The sequence below is a fragment of the Salvelinus fontinalis genome, chromosome 7 (assembly GCF_029448725.1).
Source record: "Salvelinus fontinalis isolate EN_2023a chromosome 7, ASM2944872v1, whole genome shotgun sequence".
Lineage (NCBI taxonomy): Eukaryota > Metazoa > Chordata > Actinopteri > Salmoniformes > Salmonidae > Salvelinus > Salvelinus fontinalis.
Window position 1 is genome coordinate 49,760,206 of NC_074671.1, and position 20,582 is coordinate 49,780,787.

The 20,582-nt window shown below is 45.2% G+C and overlaps 1 protein-coding gene across 1 annotated transcript; it reads left to right on the forward strand.

The window, feature by feature from the left end:
- The first annotated feature begins 21 nt into the window (after positions 1-21).
- On the forward strand, positions 22-20,578 carry LOC129859607 (transmembrane protein 198-B-like). The gene is made up of 5 exons (XM_055929598.1): positions 22-878; positions 15,389-15,679; positions 16,316-16,900; positions 17,656-17,861; positions 18,123-20,578. The coding sequence occupies exons 2-5, from the start codon at positions 15,514-15,516 to the stop codon at positions 18,285-18,287; spliced, it is 1,122 nt and encodes a 373-aa protein (XP_055785573.1). The 5' UTR covers positions 22-878; positions 15,389-15,513; the 3' UTR covers positions 18,288-20,578.
- Positions 20,579-20,582: the final 4 nt, after the last annotated feature.

A 20,582-nucleotide genomic window follows, 5' to 3' on the forward strand; every position in this document is an offset into this window, starting at 1 on the left:
GCAACTTGAAATATAGGTTTGTTAATAATCAAACATAACAGTTGGCGTTGAATCATATATTTGGTTTCAACAAATGTCCTATTTTATTTATTTAGAACCTAACTCATTTACTTGCAACTTGTTGAAGCATTTTTTTACAGTACAGGCCACATAGGCACCAATGCTGTCGGCAGTTTTATGGATGATTAGGCCTACATTTTACATCTCACATGTGGGCTATATTACAGGCCCATAGCCAACCTAGACATATTTGTTAAGTAGCTCATGGACCACAGCCACAGGTACGTAAGGCAACTCCGAACACTGGATGTATTTAGTTGAATATTCATATTTATTTGATGTTTAGAATAGTTAAAAAAAAATAAGTGTGTGCAGAACATCTCACACTGTCCTCGTTATTTTGTCCTATAGAGCGCTTCCTCCCTCTTATCCTCATCCATCCAGCCCTGCACTTTTCCCTAGAATGGTATGCCCCGGCATGAGCCTATTGAGCCTGCTGATGCGATATGTCTCCTCTGTACACCCTGGACGCTCATATTATTTTTGTCGGCAGCACTCTGCAAAGCCTCGAATGTGGATTGGACGAAGATGTAGGATACATCTCTAAAATGAGGCTATACAAGTATAGTATATGTTATATAATGTAGACTAGTCACGGTATATTTTTTGAATTAGCCTACAGTTGTTTTGTGTGCCTGGCTACATTGGATTACCTGGAGTAGCTAGAATCATCGGTCGCGCCCTTGTGGGCTTTCACTGTCTATCCTATTCATAGGGGGTGAGTATCAAAATGAGGGATGCTGAAGGAGTCGTTTTCGGACAAGATGCGGACAGAATGGTTGGGGCAGTGCTTCGTAGGATGCTGAGGCTTTTCGATGGTGAGTTGCCGCAGACGGGTAGCCTCTATTTGCTCATCATAGGAACCATTCGAATGGACGTTCCATGCCGCGGGCATCCCAGGCCGAACCGTTTTCCACTGGCCTAGCTACTCAACGGCTGCGATGGCAATTGGTTCGCTATGGTTCGGTCGCTAATGTCAAATCCTACGGAATGGTTGTTTACGTCTAATTAATTAGGTCAGACCTCTACAAGTCCGACGGCACAATAGCATCAATTCCATAATTTAATGTCTGCATTGTCCATGATGTACACAAAGCACAAGTGTGCAAAGATTCCATTCAATGGTGCTTCTATCACGGGGTCATTGTCCGTTACATTACAATACAAATGTGGTGTAGACGCGTTGCGTAGGCAACATAGCATAATCTATTATAAAGCGCAAACCAGGGAAATGCCACCGCCATACATCCAGTCTAAATAGATAGGTAGGCTAAGCCTATGGAGGTGTGAGTGACAGACTGGGTTTCAGGCCAGGTCAGGGCACCTCAATGCTGTGGAATAGCCCACTGAGCTAAAGCCTAGGCTATTAGCTCAGGGAAACTAAGTCTTTAGGTCTCACTGGTGTGTTGTGGAAAGAACGCGTCCAGTTGTCATTGAGTCACAGGGTAAACACATTGAAGATAAACACATTGAAGATAATACTACATGCTCTGTCGCCTAACAGACAGGATATCACTTGTATGGCTGTCTGTGTATTATTATTCTAGTGAGGCAGTCAATCTGTCAACCCCACAGCCTTCATTCCGTGAGGTTTTCCTTAGCCTGTTGGTGGTGCACACTGGTTTGAATGATCCTAGAGGAAAAACAAACAGACAACATCTTGAGCCTTGTCGACAACAATCTGGCGTCTGTGTCTCTCTCGTTTCATATCTCTCTCTCTTTCTACCTCTCTCATGTTTAGTGTAGATTCTATCTCCTAGTGTAAACATCTGCCTTCCAGAGAAATCACAGGCTATGATAACACATGGACATGTTTACTTACGCACACTGAAAGGTGTGTGGGTGTATGTAACAGTATAGCTTCCTTCTCTCTCCTCGCCTCGAACCAGGGACCCTCTGCACACATCAACAACTGACACCCACGAAGCATCTTTTCCCATCACGTCACAAAACCCGTGGCCCTCGCAGAGCAAGGGGAACAACTACTTCAGGTCTCAGAGCGAGTGACGTCACCGATTGAAACGCTATTAGCGCGCACCACCGCTAACTAGCCAGCCATTTCACATCGGTTACACTTACACGTGTTTGTCAGTGGTGGAGATAGAGCTGCACGTTGCCCATTGATTTCCATGGCAGCAGTGGAACAGCCGTGCCCTGAAAACAAACATGCCCTGACACTGATCCAATTGGAAAGCTGAACCACCCAGGTTCCACTTTATTATCCTGACCTCTGACCTGTCCTGTTCCAACCCGTTCTCAGAACAGGCCAGGCAGCGCAAGGCAATGTCAATAGACCTACATAGGAACAAAACACTGTGGCTGAGTGACCATCTAATTAGCGCTGTCTATCTGTCCTCATCGTGACCCTTTGTTGGCATCCTAACTGTCATGTGTTGTCATATCGACCAATGGAAGCATTGTTCTTTTAACAGCAAAAACAAGTCTAATTGCATGGATTTATTCCATTAATTAATCACTGTGTTGATTGAATTGCATGATGGCTCCATTGATGAGGGAGTTCATGAAGACGATTGATTGATTCATGACAGAGGTCGTTGCTGTGTTGTTATTTGACCGTGCTAGTTTAGAGGTCAGGGGTCATACGAGTGTGCAGCCTGAATTAAGGAACTGAAAAGCAAAAGTCCATCCTCGACATGCACACGTACACACAAACAGGAATGTCGTATTGCTTATCAGACAGGTGTTTCGTTTTACATTCTGAAATCCTCTATTTCTGTGAGTGACCTTTTTGTACACAGATTTATGGAGATTAAGGAATTTGTTTTAATTATGGAGATGAGCGTAGCTACGATGCTCTAATCCCATGTCCTGATGAGCTGCTGAGATATTTTTTTCGATTATGTTCCGCTAAATGAAATAACTTCATTCGGAGAGAGAGAGATCTTTATTGCCTACTGTGTGTGTGGTCGAATGATGACTAAGTGTCAGGCTGCCAGTAGTTTAAGTGCACGACTTCCTCTCACTCCCTTCCCATCATCGCCTCTGAATTCGAGGAACAAATCATCCAGTCATTCATTTCAAACCATTGCGAAGAAAAGAAAAGAGACGAGGAAACACACATTTGAGAGGGATGAGGATGTGGCGAGGTGAATCATTATGCAGCAAGATGCAGTTCCTGAATGATCAAGAGTGGGAGGTCTTTGGGATATTATCGAACTCCTTCCTCGGGGTGCACAGGGAGAGAGTGTGTAGGGGTTCAGGGAAGTGTTGTGAACACCGAGGGGCCTATACTGCAGGAGCATCTTGAAGACGGTGTGGAGACGGAGGCTTTGCTGGCCAACTGTCCCAGTTATGTAACAATGACAACGCTAGGTAACGACTAATAACAGCGTTCACACTCAAAAGGAGCGAGGGACATGGAGGAAGAAGAGCAGAGAGAACGTGGAGAAGTGATAGAGGAGAGAGTTGGGGAATGGGATCCACATGCATGACGGAATGACAGCAGAAGACGCAATATAAAAGTTGTGGGATACAGACAGAGATGGAGAGAGTGAGTAAGGGAAAGGGAGGTGAATTGAGGAGAGGTGAAGCGTGTATGCACGAGGGGTGTGAATGAGATGGAATTGTAATAGCATTAGTCCAGTCCTCTGCTGTCCTTCCCCCTGGCTACAGATAGCAGGTCCCAATCACATTATCTGTCTTCGTTCAGAACACACACACACACACACACACACACACACACACACACACACACAAGATCAGACTGGGACTAACTGAATCATAAGTCTGAAGAGCATAAACAGTAATACGCTGAATTTAGTTTTACAACTGCCTAAGGTCTAACCCTTGTTTCTGGACCTCAATCATTTGGCCTAGTGAATAAATACAGGTGAGTCGGTTCAAGAGTCAGTAGAGAGAGAGAGACTCTTTTCTATGTGAATAATAAACCACTGCAAGTCACCTCTAGGTTCACACACAGAAGGAATTCAACTCCCTTAGATTCCCACTAGACTGCCTGGGTCTCTTTTGAGAGATGCGTTAAGTGGTCTGTTCAGTTCATTAACGACTCCAAAGGAACTCCATCCCAGAGAGAGTGTAGGAGCTGCAGCCTCCGCAGTCTGCTGGGGAAAACAATTGGTAGCATTCATGGCCATGTCCACTGACACACAAAGCTCTCATAGATAAACCCATCGTTCTCTCTCTATCTGCCCCCGGATCCACCCCACCATCATCACCCCCTTTTATGGGCAGAATGAAGAGATTTCTAGTCCATCCAGTCTGATGGGCTAGCTGAACCATTGATGAGAGCCAATTGGGTCTACGTGACAGTTGCTGTCACTACGCCATTATCTGCTATACCAGGCAGGATTTACTGAAGTAGGATCCTATATATTTTGCCCATTATGTGCCACCTTTGGGCCACCGACTGTCTAACCAGGTGATCCCCAGGCCAGACATCCTCGTCTAACCCAGGTCCACACCGCTCTGCCTGGGCCTAGTATCAAAACCAGAGCCAGAGGACAAATAAATAGACCAACAACGAGCCTGAAGTGGCCAAGTCTAACACCATGTCTCCTTTCTCTGGTAGGATCTGACATTTTTAGTTGAATCACTGTCTACTGCCCCCTCAAGTGTTTCTCATTGTCCCTATGGTGCCCCGACACAGCAGCCTGGCTCTTACAGGACTGTCTGTCTCTCACTGTGCCCTCTTTATGAAGTTGACATACACACCAATGATCTCTCTTGCCACCACGGCTGTCCTAGTTACCACGGTGGCGCAGCCTGTCGCGTTTCCCCAGCGACCACAGTCAGTCAGACATCAGTGATGGATATTGATCGACATGTGCGGGCGGCTTCAGAGGTTCGGGGTTGAATTGAACAGCTATATTGATTGATAACTGTCACTGTTATCGCCGCTAAACCCTTGTGTCCAATTCCACGAGTTATAGCTCTTCATCGGAACTTGGCTCTGATAGGAAGTGTGTGATCTTAATCTGTGAGCTTCGGTCTGTCACACACACACCTCACGGAATTCTCACAGTAGTTCTTTGGCCTTCCTTCAGTTACGTGGGCATCATTCATTCATCCTAGCCTGGCTGGTCCCAGATCTGTTTCTGCTCTTGCCAACTCCTTTGGTGTCATTGTCAAGCCAAACATGTTTGGCATAACAATTCCATAAGGAGTTGGCAAAAGAGGAGAAACAGATCTGGGACCAGCCGGGCTTCATTGATCTCAAAACGTTCTACATAACCTGGTGTCTGCTGCGCTAGGTTGTTTCTTTTGGTTGTGCCCTTAATTCAATTGGGGAGAGAACAAGAGGTAAGACCGGCGAACCCAAAGATATCTGTAGCTACCGATAGGGGAAGGGAGAAACCGAGGATACGAGAGAGAGAGAATGGAATGATGCAATCTTTACTTGATCAGACTATTGATTATGAAGTTGATTATAAGGAGGAGATCAGAAGCAAAAAACGCGACCGGCAACACAGCCGCCATTTTGTATCTGTGTGACTGTGGGATTGGACATAAAAATGTAGTTTCACCCGATGGAATAAATCGAACGTGAAAGTGTGTATTTCCTGAAGAAAATGTGTGCGCTTGCTTCATTGTGTTTTTTGAAAAGCACACTAATTGTCCTCCTAGCTCCAAAACAGTGAGAGAACATCTGGGCGTCCCTATGAAGACATTCAGTAGCAGCGACAGACCAGAAGCCCACAGGAGCATTAACACAGTGAGAAAACATCTGATGAAGTCTATAAAAGACATTTAGTAGCAGCGACAGACTAAAGCCCACAGCAGCAGCAACACAGTAACATAGTGAGCAATGCATTATGAAGTGGTTATGTAAGCAAGCACTGGGGAATGGCGAGCCCATTGGTAGATTTGGCTTTCTATCTTTCGTTATCTTGCTTTTATTTCTTTTTCTTGTTCTCCTTTTTCACTTTTATTCACCCTTTCATTTCTTTCTTCTGTGTCGTCTCCGGTCTCATTCATGCAATTCACTTCCTGCTCTCACCCCATGTTCTTGGGAAATGCTACAAAGAGATGTAGAGTGTATGCGGGTCGTACATATGAGAGTTATGCTATATGGCTCCCGAGTGGCGCAGCGGTCTAAGGCACTGCATCTCAGTGCAACAGTCCCCGGTTCGAATCCAGGCTGTATCACATCCGGCTGTGATTGGGAGTCCCATAAGGGCTGTGCATAAATTGGCCCAGCGTCATCCGGGTTTGGCCGGGGGGTAGGCCGTCATTGTAAATAAGAATTTGTTCTTTACTGACTCGCCTAGTTTCAATAAAGGTTATATATGGTTGGCATTGGAAGCCAAGCCTGTGCTGGGTATCACACGTGTCACAGCTGTTGCCCACTCACTACAGTGGGATGATCATACACGGTGACATGTCCACTAGTGTTCTTCTCACGACACTGTGTTACTGTGAGAACGAGAGAGACTGTCATCTGTAGTGACACATTTGTTTTGTATTGACAAGAACACGGAGATGACTAAATAGGTTCGTGCAATCTGCTAATGGAGTAATGGAGGCAGCCACTCTCACACACACACACACACACACACACACACATATCCCTCTCCCTCCAACACACACAACCCCCCACACCAAGGTACATACTGTCCTTAAACATATATCAAAAGGTGTCTGTGGAGACGTAGGAGGATGAGTATTATATTATGTCTGCGTACCAAATGGCACTCTATTCTCTATTTGGTGCACTGGGCTCAGGTCAAAAGTAGTGCAGTATATTGGGAATAGAGTGCCATTTGGGATGCAGCTGATGTCCTGCTGGTTGTGCGTGTGTGTGTGTGGAGACTGGCGCGAGTCCAGTTCCTGTACGGTGGGTTGTGGGTAGTCACCAGTCAGCATGGTTACATCTTTGGTTGCATCACCCCCAGACTGCACTGGCAGGATGTAGCACGACAACAGCTTTACAGGAAGAGGAGGTGGCTTGAGTGGGCTGTGCGGGGGAAGGGGGGGGGGATCCGGACTGTGTGTGTGTCAGCGTATCTCCAGTCATTCACTGGGCTACTTATTTGGTACACGCTTTGGCTAGGCGTCAGTCACGATGACTGTGGCGCAGATGCAGAAATATAGTCACCCACATACACCAATCAGTACTGATCATTGTTGTATCTAAATGAGACTGACGGAAGACTTTGTTAGAATTCTCACCCACATTGTTAGTCAGCCCTCTTCTTGAAGGACATTCTTTGATGACATTTATACAGAAGCACTGCCATTTCCATCCTAAACATACAGCCAGTCACTACACTGTGGTGCCACACATCAATCAATCAATCAATCAATCAAATGTATTTATAAAGCCCCTTTTTACATCAGCCGATGTCACAAAGTGCTGTACAGAAACCCAGCCTAAAACCCCAAACAGCAAGCAATGCAGGTGTAGAAGCAGCTAAGAGCAACTCTCTCAGAGAGTACTATAGAGATTAGTCCTGTTCGTGAATGAGGCTTATGAGCGTTGCAGACACGCACACACACACATACAGTCAAACACATTAATCTCCATGTTGCTGAGGCGCTCAGCAAGATGATCTGGGGCTGACTAAAGCCATGGCTTCCTGTCCCTCCTAGCCCCTCTCTCCCCACCCCACTAGAATCAATCAGAAATGGCAGGGCTATTGTACAGAGATACCACCCCTTTCACTGTCATCCCTCTGTACAGACACACACACACACACACACACACACACACACACACACACACACACACACATATATATATATATATATATATATATATATATATATATATATATATATATACATATATATATATATATATATATATATATATATATATATATATATATATATATATATATATATATATAGTACCAGTCAAAAGTTTGGACACACCTACTCATTCCAGGGTTTATCTTTATTTGTACTATTTTCTAAATTGTAGAATAATAGTGAAGACCTCAAAACTATGAAATAACACATGGAATCATGTAGTAACCAAATAAAGTGTTAAACAAATGTAAATATATTTTTGATTTTTCAAAGTCGCCACCCTTTACCTTGATGACAACTTTACACACTCTGGAATGCTTTTCCAACCATATTGAAGGAGTTCCCACATATGCTGAGCACTTGTTGGCTGCTTTTCCTTCACTCTACGGTCCGATTCATCCCAAACCATCTCAATTGGGTTGAGGTCGGGTGATTGTGGAGGTCAGGTCATTTGATGCAGCACTCCATCACTCTCCTTCTTGGTCAAATAGCCCTTACACAGCCTGGAGGTATGTTGGGTCATTGTCCTGTTGAAAAACAAATGATAGTCCCACTAAGCGCAAACCCGATGGGATGGTGTATCGCTGCAGAATGCTGGTTAAGTTTGCCTTGAATTCTAAATAAATCAGTGTCACCAGCAAAGCAGCATCACACCTCCTCCTCCATGCTTCACGGTGGGAACTACACATGCGGAGATCATCCATTCACCTACTCTGCGTCTCACAAAAACACGGCGGTTAGAACAAAAAATCTACATTTGGACTCATCAGACCAAAGGACAGGCTTTCACTGGTCTAATGTCCATTGCTCATGTTTTTTTGCCCAAGCAAGTCTCTTCTTATTATTGGTGTCCTTTAGTAGTGGTGTCTTTGCAGCAATTCAACCATGAAGGCCTGATTCACACAGTCTCCTCTGAACAGTTGATGTTGAGATGTGTCTGTTACTTGAACCTTGAAGAATTTATTTGGGCTGCAACTCCTGAGGCCGGTAACTAATGAACGTAGTAACTCTAATGAACGTATCCTCTGCAGCAGAGGTAACTCTGGGTCTTCCATTCCTGTGGCTGTCCTCATGAGAGCCAGTTTCATCATAGCGCTTGGTGGTTTTTGCGACTGTATACCTGGTTTTTGCGTCGGAATACCTATCTTGTGTATACCACCCCTACTTTGTCACAACACAACTGATTGGCTCAAACACATTAAGGAAATAAATTCCACAAATTAACTTTCAAAAAAGGCACACCTGTTAATTGATATTCATTCCAGGTGACTGTGTGCAAAGCTGTGATCAAGGCAAAGCTGTCATCAAGGCAAAGGGTGGCTACTTTGAAGAATCTAAAATGTATTTTGATATGTTTAACACTTTTTTGGTTACTACATGATTCCATGTGTGTTATTTCATAGTTTTGATGTCTTCACTATTATTCTACAATTTAGAAAATTGTAAAAATAAAGTAAAACCCTGGAATGAGTAGAGAGAGAGAGAGCGCAAACCCTCAGTCTGGAGGTGATTCTAGCCTGAGCACAAACCTCATACTGGCTTTCCATGCCAATAAAGCCCTTTGAATTGAATTGAACTGAATTGAAAGGGAGCAGGTTTGACCAGAAGGAGAGGTGCAGCTGGGTGTGTATGCGTTTGTGTATGTATGTATGTATGTATGTATGTATGTATGTATGTATGTATGTATGTATGTATGTATGTAATGTGTGTGTGTGTGTGTGTGTGTATATACACACACACACCCAGCTGCACCTCTCCCTCTGGTTAAACCTGCTCTCTCTCAATTCAGTTCAATACAATTTATGAAAAATAAAATTAGTTTTTTGGTCTTAATTTAAGATTAGGGTTAGCAGTGTGGTTAAGGTTAGGATTTAAAATCAGATTTCATAACTTTGTGGCTTTGCCAGCTAGTGACCACTATGCAGAGCTGCCTCGAAAACAAGATTCATGAATAAAAACGCTGCAGAAAATAGTGGAATAGAAGTAACAAATGTATCAAAACATATTTATATTGTGCCTTTGAACATTCATTCGGGAATAGAAGTGGGAGGCATTGTGGTGCCATCTCCCATCTCACAGTATAATGTTGTCAACATGCCTTTTTTCACATATGCTTACAGTGGGGCAAAAAAGTATTTAGTCAGCCACCAATTGTGCAAGTTCTCCCACTTAAAAAGATGAGAGAGGCCTGTAATTTTCATCATAGGTACACTTCAACTATGACAGACAAAATGAGAAAAAGAAATCCAGAACATCATATTGTAGGATATTTATGAATTTATTTGCAAATTATGGTGGAAAATAAGTATTTGGTCACCTACAAACAAGCAAGATTTCTGGCTCTCACAGACCTGTAACTTCTTCTTTAAGAGGCTCCTCTGTCCTCCACTCGTTACCTGTATTAATGGCACCTGTTTGAACTTGTTATCAGTATAAAAGACCTGTCCACAACCTCAAACAGTCACACTCCAAACTCCATTATGGCCAAGACCAAAGAGCTGTCAAAGGACACCAGAAACCAAATTGTAGACCTGCACCAGGCTGGGAAGACTGAATCTGCAATAGGTAAGCAGCTTGGTTTGAAGAAATCAACTGTGGGAGCAATTATTAGGAAATGGAAGACATACAGGACCACTGATAATCTCCCTCGATCTGGGGCTCCACGCAAGATCTCACCCCGTGGGGTCAAAATGATCACAAGAACGGTGAGCAAAAATCCCAGAACCACACGGGGGGACCTAGTGAATGACCTGCAGAGAGCTGGGACCAAAGTAACAAAGCCTACCATCAGTAACACACTACGCCGCCAGGGACTCAAATCCTGCCGTGCCAGACGTGTCCCCCTGCTTAAGCCAGTACATGTCCAGGCCTGTCTGAAGTTTGCTAGAGAGCATTTGGATGATCCAGAAGAAGATTGGGAGAATGTCATATGGTCAGATGAAACCAAAATAAAACATTTTGGTAAACTCAACTCGTCGTGTTTGGAGGACAAAGAATGCTGAGTTGCATCCAAAGAACATCATACCTACTGTGAAGCACGGGGGTGGAAACATCATGCTTTGGGGCTGTTTTTCTGCAAAGGGACCAGGACGACTGATCCGTGTAAAGGAAAAAATGAATGGGGCCATGTATCGTGAGATTTTGAGTGAAAACCTCCTTCCATCAGCAAGGGCATTGAAGATGAAACGTGGCTGGGTCTTTCAGCATGACAATGATCCCAAACACACCGCCCGGGCAACGAAGGAGTGGCTTCGTAAGAAGCATTTCAAGGTCCTGGAGTGGCCTAGCCAGTCTCCAGATCTCAACCCCATAGAAAATCTTTGGAGGGAGTTGAAAGTCCGTGTTGCCCAGCAACAGCCCCAAAACATCACTGCTCTAGAGGAGATCTGCATGGAGGAATGGGCCAAAATACCAGCAACAGTGTGTGAAAACCTTGTGAAGACTTACAAAAAACATTTGACCTCTGTCATTGCCAACAAAGGGTATATAACAAAGTATTGAGAAACTTTTGTTATTGACCAAATACTTATTTTCCACCATAATTTGCAAATAAATTCATAAAAACTCCTACAATGTGATTTTCTGGATTTTCTTTTTTCATTTTGTCTGTCATAGTTGAAGTGTACCTATGATGAAAATTACAGGCCTCTCTAATCTTTTTAAGTGGGAGAACTTGCACAATTGGTGGCTGACTAAATACTTTTTTGCCCCACTGTATGTCGTTTTCCTATGACAAGGTTGACCTGTAAAGCCCACAGTCCATTCAGTAGAGTCTCTAATTTGTCCACACCAGCAGACACCACATAAAGGGGGTTCACAGCAGCTATATTAATGCTGTCTGTTAACATATGGCTGAGTAGATTTGAGCATCTGTCAGATGAGATGATGTCAGCAAGTACAGCTGTCTGCTCTGGTTGCCCCACTGGCTGAGGGGAAGTCATAGACAGTACACACACACACACACACACACACACACACACACACACACACACACACACACACACACACACACACACACACACACACACACACACACACACACACACACACACACACACACACACACACACACACACACACACACACACACACAGGCCTGTTGGGGATTAACACAGCTGGATGTCTGCTAGACTAGAACATGATGCTGCTGGGCAGTAGACAGACTCCACCCATCTCACAGGATAGGCTGCTACACTTCACAGCACCTACAGTATATATACCATGGTTTTATCCACACCACATTGCCCTCTATCATATGATGTTCTTAGATCCTGAGTTTGCCCTGAACCTGTGACCTGACCAGGAAAAACGCCAGTTACTAGATTGATTATGTTCTAAAAAGATATGATGTGGAAAGCCATTCAATGAGTGTGTCTGCAGGTTCCACCCTGTCCAGATAATCACCAGTGTATAGACACTCCATATGGAGCTTAAATGGCTGGGACTAAATTTAGGATCTAACACTATTCCACACTTTCACACCAGCCTCTAGTTTTGGCATCGGCTTGCAGCTGATTTGATTAATGAAGTTCAAACAAAGTCCATGGTTAGCAAGTGCCTTGGTTCGAATTAATCAAATGTGGTCTAAAGATGGAATGGGTCGTTTGTAAAAAAAAATATAAAAAAAAAATAATTAAGAGGAATTGTGTTAATAAAACGTTTACTGTTGACAGGAGAACAAGAGGAGACAATAGGACGAGGTGGATATTTTATAATAAGGCCGTTTAATTACATGTAAAGATATCTTAGTAAAATCTTGCAGCAAGGCTCTTTCAGTCTGACTCCTAGTGAATCGTCCGGGAAAGAGGCAGTTTCCAGAAATGTTCAGTACTATATAGACAACAAGCAAAGTAGGTAGATCTGCGAGTCCGGCCTTCCGGTTGGTCGATCTGGGTCTTGGGTAGTCCTGATCAGGCCTGGTGTCCACGTTCCATTGGTTCCTGAGAGTTCTTTGTCCTGAGGTCCAACCATGGGTTGGGTGTGTCTGTGGTTATTATGGGGGAGGGGAATTATGTGTGTCTATAGTTGGTGTCTTAAGTCCAGCATATATCCAAGAGAAATGAGGAGTATGTGTGTTTTTGTATAATATATGGCTTATGTTGAAGTGTAGTTATTGCTAGTTTCCAGTCTCTATTTCAATTTCTTACAATTGTTATCTTCCCTGTGCTAATTAGACTAAATATGTAGTTTAAAATGTATCGGGCTGAATGCTAAGGTTTCTCATTATCAGTGAAACAATTGCTGCCTACCTGTGTTGATACCGACCATAGCTTGACATATAGCCTAGGCAGGCTACGGCTGGATAATTTGAGGAACTCGGAATAGAATACTGTTATGTAGAAAGAACGAGATGTATCTAGTTCTTTATAAACGGCTCAGGTTTACAAGCTACAACTCTCCTCACGTTCGTGAGCTAGCATACACTACGCAGTGTATGTGAATTGACGCTCGCTACTCTCGCACACCAATTTCACGCCGTTGACGGACATCTCCCCGTGTGATTCGGGCTCACACTGTCACACGCACTCTAGTCTTTTGTCACAACTGGATGAATGTGAGGCAAAATAATCCAGCAAGGCCACTATGTGTGTGTTCTGTATCTTTAGTCATTGTTTACATCTGACATGAGGGGGGACTTGTCAAAGGGAGAGAGCTGAAAGGCTGTGAACAAGTAGACAGGAGAGGACGGAGAGATACTAACCAACAGAGAGGAACAGCCAGACTGGCACTGATTGGCTCTCTGACTGTTGCTATGGTGGTTTAGGCAGCTCTCCCATTGGTCAGACAAGCAACTTGGACAGGGACATGCTCGGAATCCAAACATCCTCCTGTCGTCATGACAATAGACAGGAAGTGGGAATTTGTTATTGTGGAGGAATGCCAAGCTGTTTTCAACTGAACTGTGTATTTGAACAGATGATCTCTTGTGATCATAGAAACTCTCTATTCTAACCCTGGATCTGCTTCTAGAACAGCTTAGTGGCGTTCCATTCCGCTCTCGGGTGTTCAGCAGAGATGGAGTAATCCACACGGAAAGATGATTATTATTATAACATGTTTGGATGAGAGGAGAGCAGCTAGGGGCTAGATGTGACTTATGGGTTTGGAAGGATTTAGTCAGCGTCAGAAGAAGACAGCGAGATCATATTCTCCTTGTCCACTTCCATCTAAAATAGCAACCCTGCTAGACATGTTTCTTAATGTAATAACGTAATAGCTAATCGTGTCGTCTACACACCTACTGCAAACACCGAGTCCTGTCCAATCCTGTTTTAGCGCAGTACATGTTGGCGTAGTGCAAAAGAGAAGGCCTCCAACACAATTCTATTTTTAATCCATAACTCTACAGTTGATACTGTAGAGTCAGCCAGGGATCCATTGTTGTTTCACTAGGTTCTCTCCCAGAGCTCTCCCTTACTCCTCTAATTCCACCTTTTAGAGAACGGTAGACACGGTATCCCACAGAGACCTATTGCAGCTTCAGTTTATTCACATCAATGTGTTTACTCTGCCTCAGACAACCTCTCCCTTCAGGTGGATGACACATCACTTCAGACACATAGCTTCATGCTGGGCCATTGATCAGGCCTGACACTGGCACTGAGCCACATAGAGAAACAAACACACACACACACACACACACACACACACACACACACACACACACACACACACACACCTGGCTTTCTGGTTGATGCATATGCAGAGGCCTTGGTAAATGCTGACATGCTAATACTGTCTACCCAAGCAGCACCTTCACCTCTATGATGTTAAATGGTGTGAAACCTGTTTGCAGTAAACCCCGTAGCTGTCAGAGCCACACCTTCTGGGAGAGAAATAATGAAACCTGCCATGGGAAAGGGAGAGAGAAAGAGACGGAAGGGGAGAAAAAGTTGAGGAGAGAGAGAGAGAGAGAGAGAGAGGGGAAAGAAAGTAAGGAGAGAGAGAGAGAGAGAGAGGAAAGAAAGTAAGGAGAGAGAGAGAGGGGAAAGAAAGTAAGGAGAGAGAGAGAGAGACGCAAGGGGGGAGGGGGGAGGTTTAGGTGAGGGTGAGCGATAGCGAGGTGTCAGGGAGGTGAAGTGGTGCATGCTGGGAACAATATGGAGCTTATGAATATCTCACCAGCTCCAGTGAGAGTCAGACTAGCTCACTAACACACACTGGGCTCCTTATGTAACCCAACATCTGACCCAGAAACCTCCTCGCAAAGAAGGCTGGAGAGACAGAGAGACGGGGAGAGAGAGAGAGGACAAAGGAGGAAGAGTGGGAATGAGGAGAACGAGGTCGTTGGGTGAGAGCTTTAATGAAGCACATGTCGGTGTCTTTGTGTGGGAGAGAGTCAGTCACTGTTCAAATAGAAGAACATGCGTGTAGAGCAATAAGACTGTGTCTCTGATGTTTGTTCCACTGTGTTGAGAGATGATATTCATACTTAAATGCCTGATCCAAACACGAGGGAGCCTGTCCTCTGTAACTCTTGATCAATGCTCTACTTACACACCTGTGTGTGTGTGTGGAGGTTTATGCAACAACTATAGTAAATGCATACGTCTAACGTTGTCCTTCTCTCTCTCTCTCTCTCTCTCTCTCTCTCCAGGTGGATTCTTGTGGATGGGAAATGCTCCCTAATCTTCCCTGCCCTACTCCTCCCTCTCCTGAAAACCCCAATCCCTCCATCTCTTGTTCTCACTTTCTCCATCACTCCATCACTCTCTGGTCACCATGACGTCCACGCTGCAAACGCTGGGGCTCAAACTGGCCCAGCCCCCTCAGGACCTAAACCCTGAGCGGTTGGACGGCTGCGAGGAGACGGGCCGGCGCTATAAAGTGGTTCCATCCGTCGTGTGCTCCATGTGTTGCCTCTTCGGCATCATCTACTGCTTCTTTGGTGAGCAAAAGGGATTCTTTGTAGCGGTGGTATGGACATAGCTCCTTCCTCCTTGGAAACACTGAGGGGTGGTTCACTAGTCTCAATGGTAATGATCATCTGTCACTGCTGCAGAACCTCTCTGACACTATGATAAACAGGGATTACAAGTGAAGCACAAGTAATGATATTATGTAAGCAACACTGGGCTAATATTCTGGAGAATTTAGCCGCTCCGGGGCTATGCATAGGGTAATCATCTCCTCTCTCTCTCTCCCATCTCTCTCTCTCTTTCTCTCTCTCTCTCTCTCTCTCTCTCTCTCTCCCCCATCTCTCTCCCCCATCTCTCTCTTTCTCTCTCTCTCTCTCTCTCTCTCTCTCTCTCTCTCTCTCTCTCTCTCTCTCTCTCTCTCTCTCTCTCTCTCTCTCCCCCATCTCTCTCTTTCTCTCTCTCAGATAAAAATGTGTCTCTCGCTTTCCCAATCCAATTTAATTGAGTAAAACTATTGACTTGGTACATTTATGTACATTGCCAAGGTAAACATATGACAGAGATGGTCAAACAAGACAATCTCAAGACCGCAGAATTAAATGGAACACAATATGGTGGATCTCTATGCTCAAGACAAAACTCCCTGTCTCTCTCTCTCTCCTCAGGGTACCGTTGTTTCAAGGCGGTGATGTTCCTGACGGGCCTGATGTTCGGCTCCATCGTCATCTTCATGTTGTGTTATAAGGAGCGCGTCCTGGACACCCAGCTCAGTGTTGAGGCCTCTGTGGGCATCGGCCTGGGCATCGGCACCCTCTGCGGCCTGGTCACCATGCTGGTTCGCTCCGTGGGTCTCTTCATGGTGGGTCTCCTCCTGGGCCTCTTGGTGGCTGTGGCTACCCTGGTGGGCATGGAAGAGCTGTCGAACAGCCCCCCGAGGTCAGTCTGGGTCCCCCTGGGGGTGCTGCTCGGCCTGGGCATGCTGTTCGCCGTTCTCACCCTCCAATGGCAGCGTTTCTTCACCACCGTGTCCACGGCCGTGTTCGGGGCAGCGGTGATCACTGTGGCGCTGGACTACTTTGTGGAGCTGTTTGCCCTGGTGCTGTACCTGTATGAGAGGGTGAAAGCGGCGCCCAGAGGGAGACCGGTCTGCTGGATCACCTGGGTGGTGCTGGGGGTGTGGCCTGTTCTGACGCTCCTGGGGGTGCTAATACAGTGGAAGGTGACAGCAGAGGGATACTCCCACACCAAGGGTGAGTCTGAGATCTGGGGCTGGAGCGGTTACACTGACGTCAATGCTAAAGGTTGTGGACTTTTTGAGAGTGACAGAGCTATTTATTAGAGAGAGAGAGAGGTGCTTGAAAGGAAAGGGGGATACCTAGTCAGTTGTCCAACTGAATGTATTCAACTGAAATGCGTCTTCCGCATTTAACCCAACCCCTCTGAGTCAGAGAGGTGCGGGGGGCTGCCTTAATCAACATCCACGTCTTCGGCGCCCGGGGAACAGTGGGTTAAGTGCCTTGCTCAGGGGCAGGACGCCAGATTTTGACCTCGTCAACTCGGGGATTCAATCCAGCAACCTTCTGGGTTGCTGGCCCAACGCTCTAACCACTAGGCTACCTGCCGCCCGAATGTAAGCAAAGATGAGAATAAGAGTGAGAAACAAAGAGAAAAAGAGAGGGAGGGGGAGAGACAAAGAGCAGGTAGCTTAAGGGGAAGAGAGAGAGAGAGAGAGAGAGAGAGAGAGTGAAGCAGATTATTGCTTGGTGAACTCCCTGGCTGCCAGATGGTGCCTGGCTCTGCTTGTCTAGTCTAAATAAAAAGATGAACACAATCATGTGGAGCAGGGCAACTGTCAAAGGGCGTGTTGGGTCGTTCCTGTGCGTGTTTTAAAACATCTGTTGGCTAACTGCACAGTGTCATTGCGTGTGTATGTGTGTTCTTTGACTGTGTGTACAGTATGTGTGTGTAATATCTGAACCCCGTCTTCCATCTCCCTCTCTCTCAGTGATAATCAGTCGTCAGCAGCGGCGGGTCCAGCTGATGCGTATCCGTCAAAAGGAGGAGCGGAGGGACCGCAGCAGGAAGAAGAAGAATAAGCAACAGAGAGACTCCACCCACAGCTCTCACCCTCCCAAACCCCTGCACCCCGAGCCCGCCTATCGCAGGAAACCCAACCCTATACGACGCTTTGACGGGGACGTCCTATCGCCTGTGAGTGTACATGTGTGCTCCCTCTCTCTCTCTTTCTCTGACCATTCTCCTCATCTCTTCTTACTCAGTGTCTTATCAGCATTCATCACATTTCTTTGTCTCTCTTTTCCTCTCTCTTCCTCCCTCATCACTGATCTAACATGCACTATTAATCTCTCTCTGTCTCTCTCTCTGTCTCTCTCTCTCTTCTCTCTCTTCTCTTCTCTCTCTTCTCTCTCTTCTCTTCTCTCTTCTCTCTCTTCTCTCTCTCTCTCTCTACAGAGTTACATCCAGAGTTTCCGGGACAGGCAGGTGGAGGCTAGGCCGTATCCTGGAGGGGGCAGACTGATGGGGGGAGGAGGGGCTCACACCAGTGTGGATGTGGACTATGACTGTGGCTCCACCACGCCCCTCACTGCGGCTGCAGGCCCCTTACTACGAGTCTGAACACTCCCCTAACCACTGGTCCGACCACACCCCCAAAAACCTGTACAGCAGTATGAATCTGGCAGCCACATCACACCCCCAAAAGGTGTGACCACACCCGCAACCCACCTGTGCTGCAGTATTGTTCCGACCACACCCTTAAACGGTGTGACCACACCCCTGTAGGCCTGTATTGCAGTATAGGTCTGACTGACCACTCCCCCACCACAATGCTGGAGCCAATCAGAGTATGTGAATAGTAAAGGCCTGAGCTCCTTTTTCTGTTTCACACCAGCCACATGCATGAAAATACTGTACACACATCCACAAACACTGCAGTGGAACTGGATCTGGTGAAAAGAGAGAGAAATACAGGGCCTCTAACTGGATGGACAGATAACCGTTACCCGAGGCTTCTCTCTCCAGCCAGCCTCCATCAGGACACAGTTTAAAGAAGCATGGCTCAGGTTTCGAACGAGGCATCGTTTTACCATGGACACCGGATTACAATCCTCTCTCTTCAGGATTTTAAAAAGATTTTAATTAAAGTGTGTCTATAACTTGGCAGTCTTAATTCTTCAAATCATTCTCTGTCGTCAACAGGCAGTTCCTTTGTACTGCATTTCTACGGTTCCATCCTTCTATGGAGTTGGGACCTTCTGATGAGAACTGACTAGTAATACACACCCCTGCTCTGTGCCATGCCAGCCCGACAACAGATCACCTCCTGGGAAGGAGAAGAATATGTGTCTTTTAAGAGGAAGCATTATGCGTTCTTGGTGCTGGACGATATCCGTCTTTGGAAAGCAGTTTGAACTCCCCCTTCTTTAACTGAAGTTGGGAGATCCGGTGGATTTATGGGTGCCTTGTGATTGCCCTTACTTGGACTGTACCATTCACCGGTGGGATAGGGGTTATTGGCAGTGGTTACTGACTGAGAGATGTGAGAGACTATATGATAACATGATATATTATTATAGTGACAGACAACAAAGTTGTTGCGATAGGAATGAGGGTAGGCCTATGTCTAGCAGAAGAACAACAGTGAACCAATCATGGAGCAAGCAAGGAAACAGTGGATGGCGATTGGTCTAACCTGCCCGGGGCGCTACCAAAAGGAACACTACAGGAAGTCCACTCTACAGAGAGGACCATTCAGGTCACAGAGGATAGCCTAATAAAGAACCCCTACATAATGTGCGTTGGTGTTTTGAATATGGGTCATAACATTCTGTCTGTAGTGTATCAGTAAATGACATGACGTCTATGGTTTATTATTGTCTTTGACTCAGACTGTGAAAGGGACTGTGGTAATATAATACAGGCTTGATGTTATTATTATGAATAGGATTGCCCCATTGGGCTGTGGGTCAGGACATGGTATACGAATCCAAGTTCCTTTCCCAGAATCTTCCAGGGGAAACCTACCTGGCTGCATGACTCAGTGGTTCCTTCCTGTTCCTGTTCCCCTCTCTTATCTGTCTCCCGTGGCATTGTCCTCCTCACCTCACCAGACAATGGTTCCTATCCCCCTCTAGCCTGATCGCCCCACATCTAACAACCACGTGCAGAGTTAGTAACACTTCTCATGAATGGCTTCTTAATAATGCATTATAAGCACATGTATAATGCCTTATGAGCTATGTATAATGCACTTTAATGCGTAGAGATTCAATTGATATTCATGAGCACCTATTATGCGCTTATTATACATTATGAAGAGCGCATTCATAGGAAGTGTTATCAAATTAGCCCGAGTGCCAGTCTTGTTTAAGCCATCATGTCAACTCCTTGCCACTCAATGTCTTGTCAAACATGCTTAGCATGACAATGAGTGACAAGGAGTTGGCATGGTAGCACAAGCAGATCTGGGACCAGGCTATTACAGAGATGGCGGTACAGCACAAACAGTAGAGATGTGTAACTCCCCACTGTCTCCCTCCGGTGTGCATTCTTCTGACCTTCTGTCTTGTACATAAACAACACTGTTGCTGTACTTTTATCTGTTCCTTGAATTTCTTGCTTGATTTGATTGTTTTAGTTTTTCTCATGGATTTATTTTACGGATACTTGATTTTATTTGTATGAAATAATGTGTCCTTTCTGAAGTACTGTATGTATATTTATTTATCAGGTAATTTATTGACATTATATTATTGACATCTTTTGACTTCAGGGGTGCAGCCTCATAAAAATGTAGGCCGGTGATATTCCATGCTTCTTATTCAAAGTATAATTATTAATACTATTATTATTATTATTATTATTAAAGCATGTGTTTTTATGGGCCTATATATGATAAACAAAGTGATTCTA

Bases quoted from the DNA above. Each gene is read 5' to 3' on its own strand.
- LOC129859607 (XM_055929598.1), top strand. From the start codon at position 15,514: ATGACGTCCACGCTGCAAACGCTGGGGCTCAAACTGGCCCAGCCCCCT. The intron at 16,901-17,655 runs GTGAGTCTGAGA...CCTCTCTCTCAG, and splicing joins GGGATACTCCCACACCAAGG to TGATAATCAGTCGTCAGCAG. The intron at 17,862-18,122 runs GTGAGTGTACAT...CTCTCTCTACAG, and splicing joins ACGGGGACGTCCTATCGCCT to AGTTACATCCAGAGTTTCCG.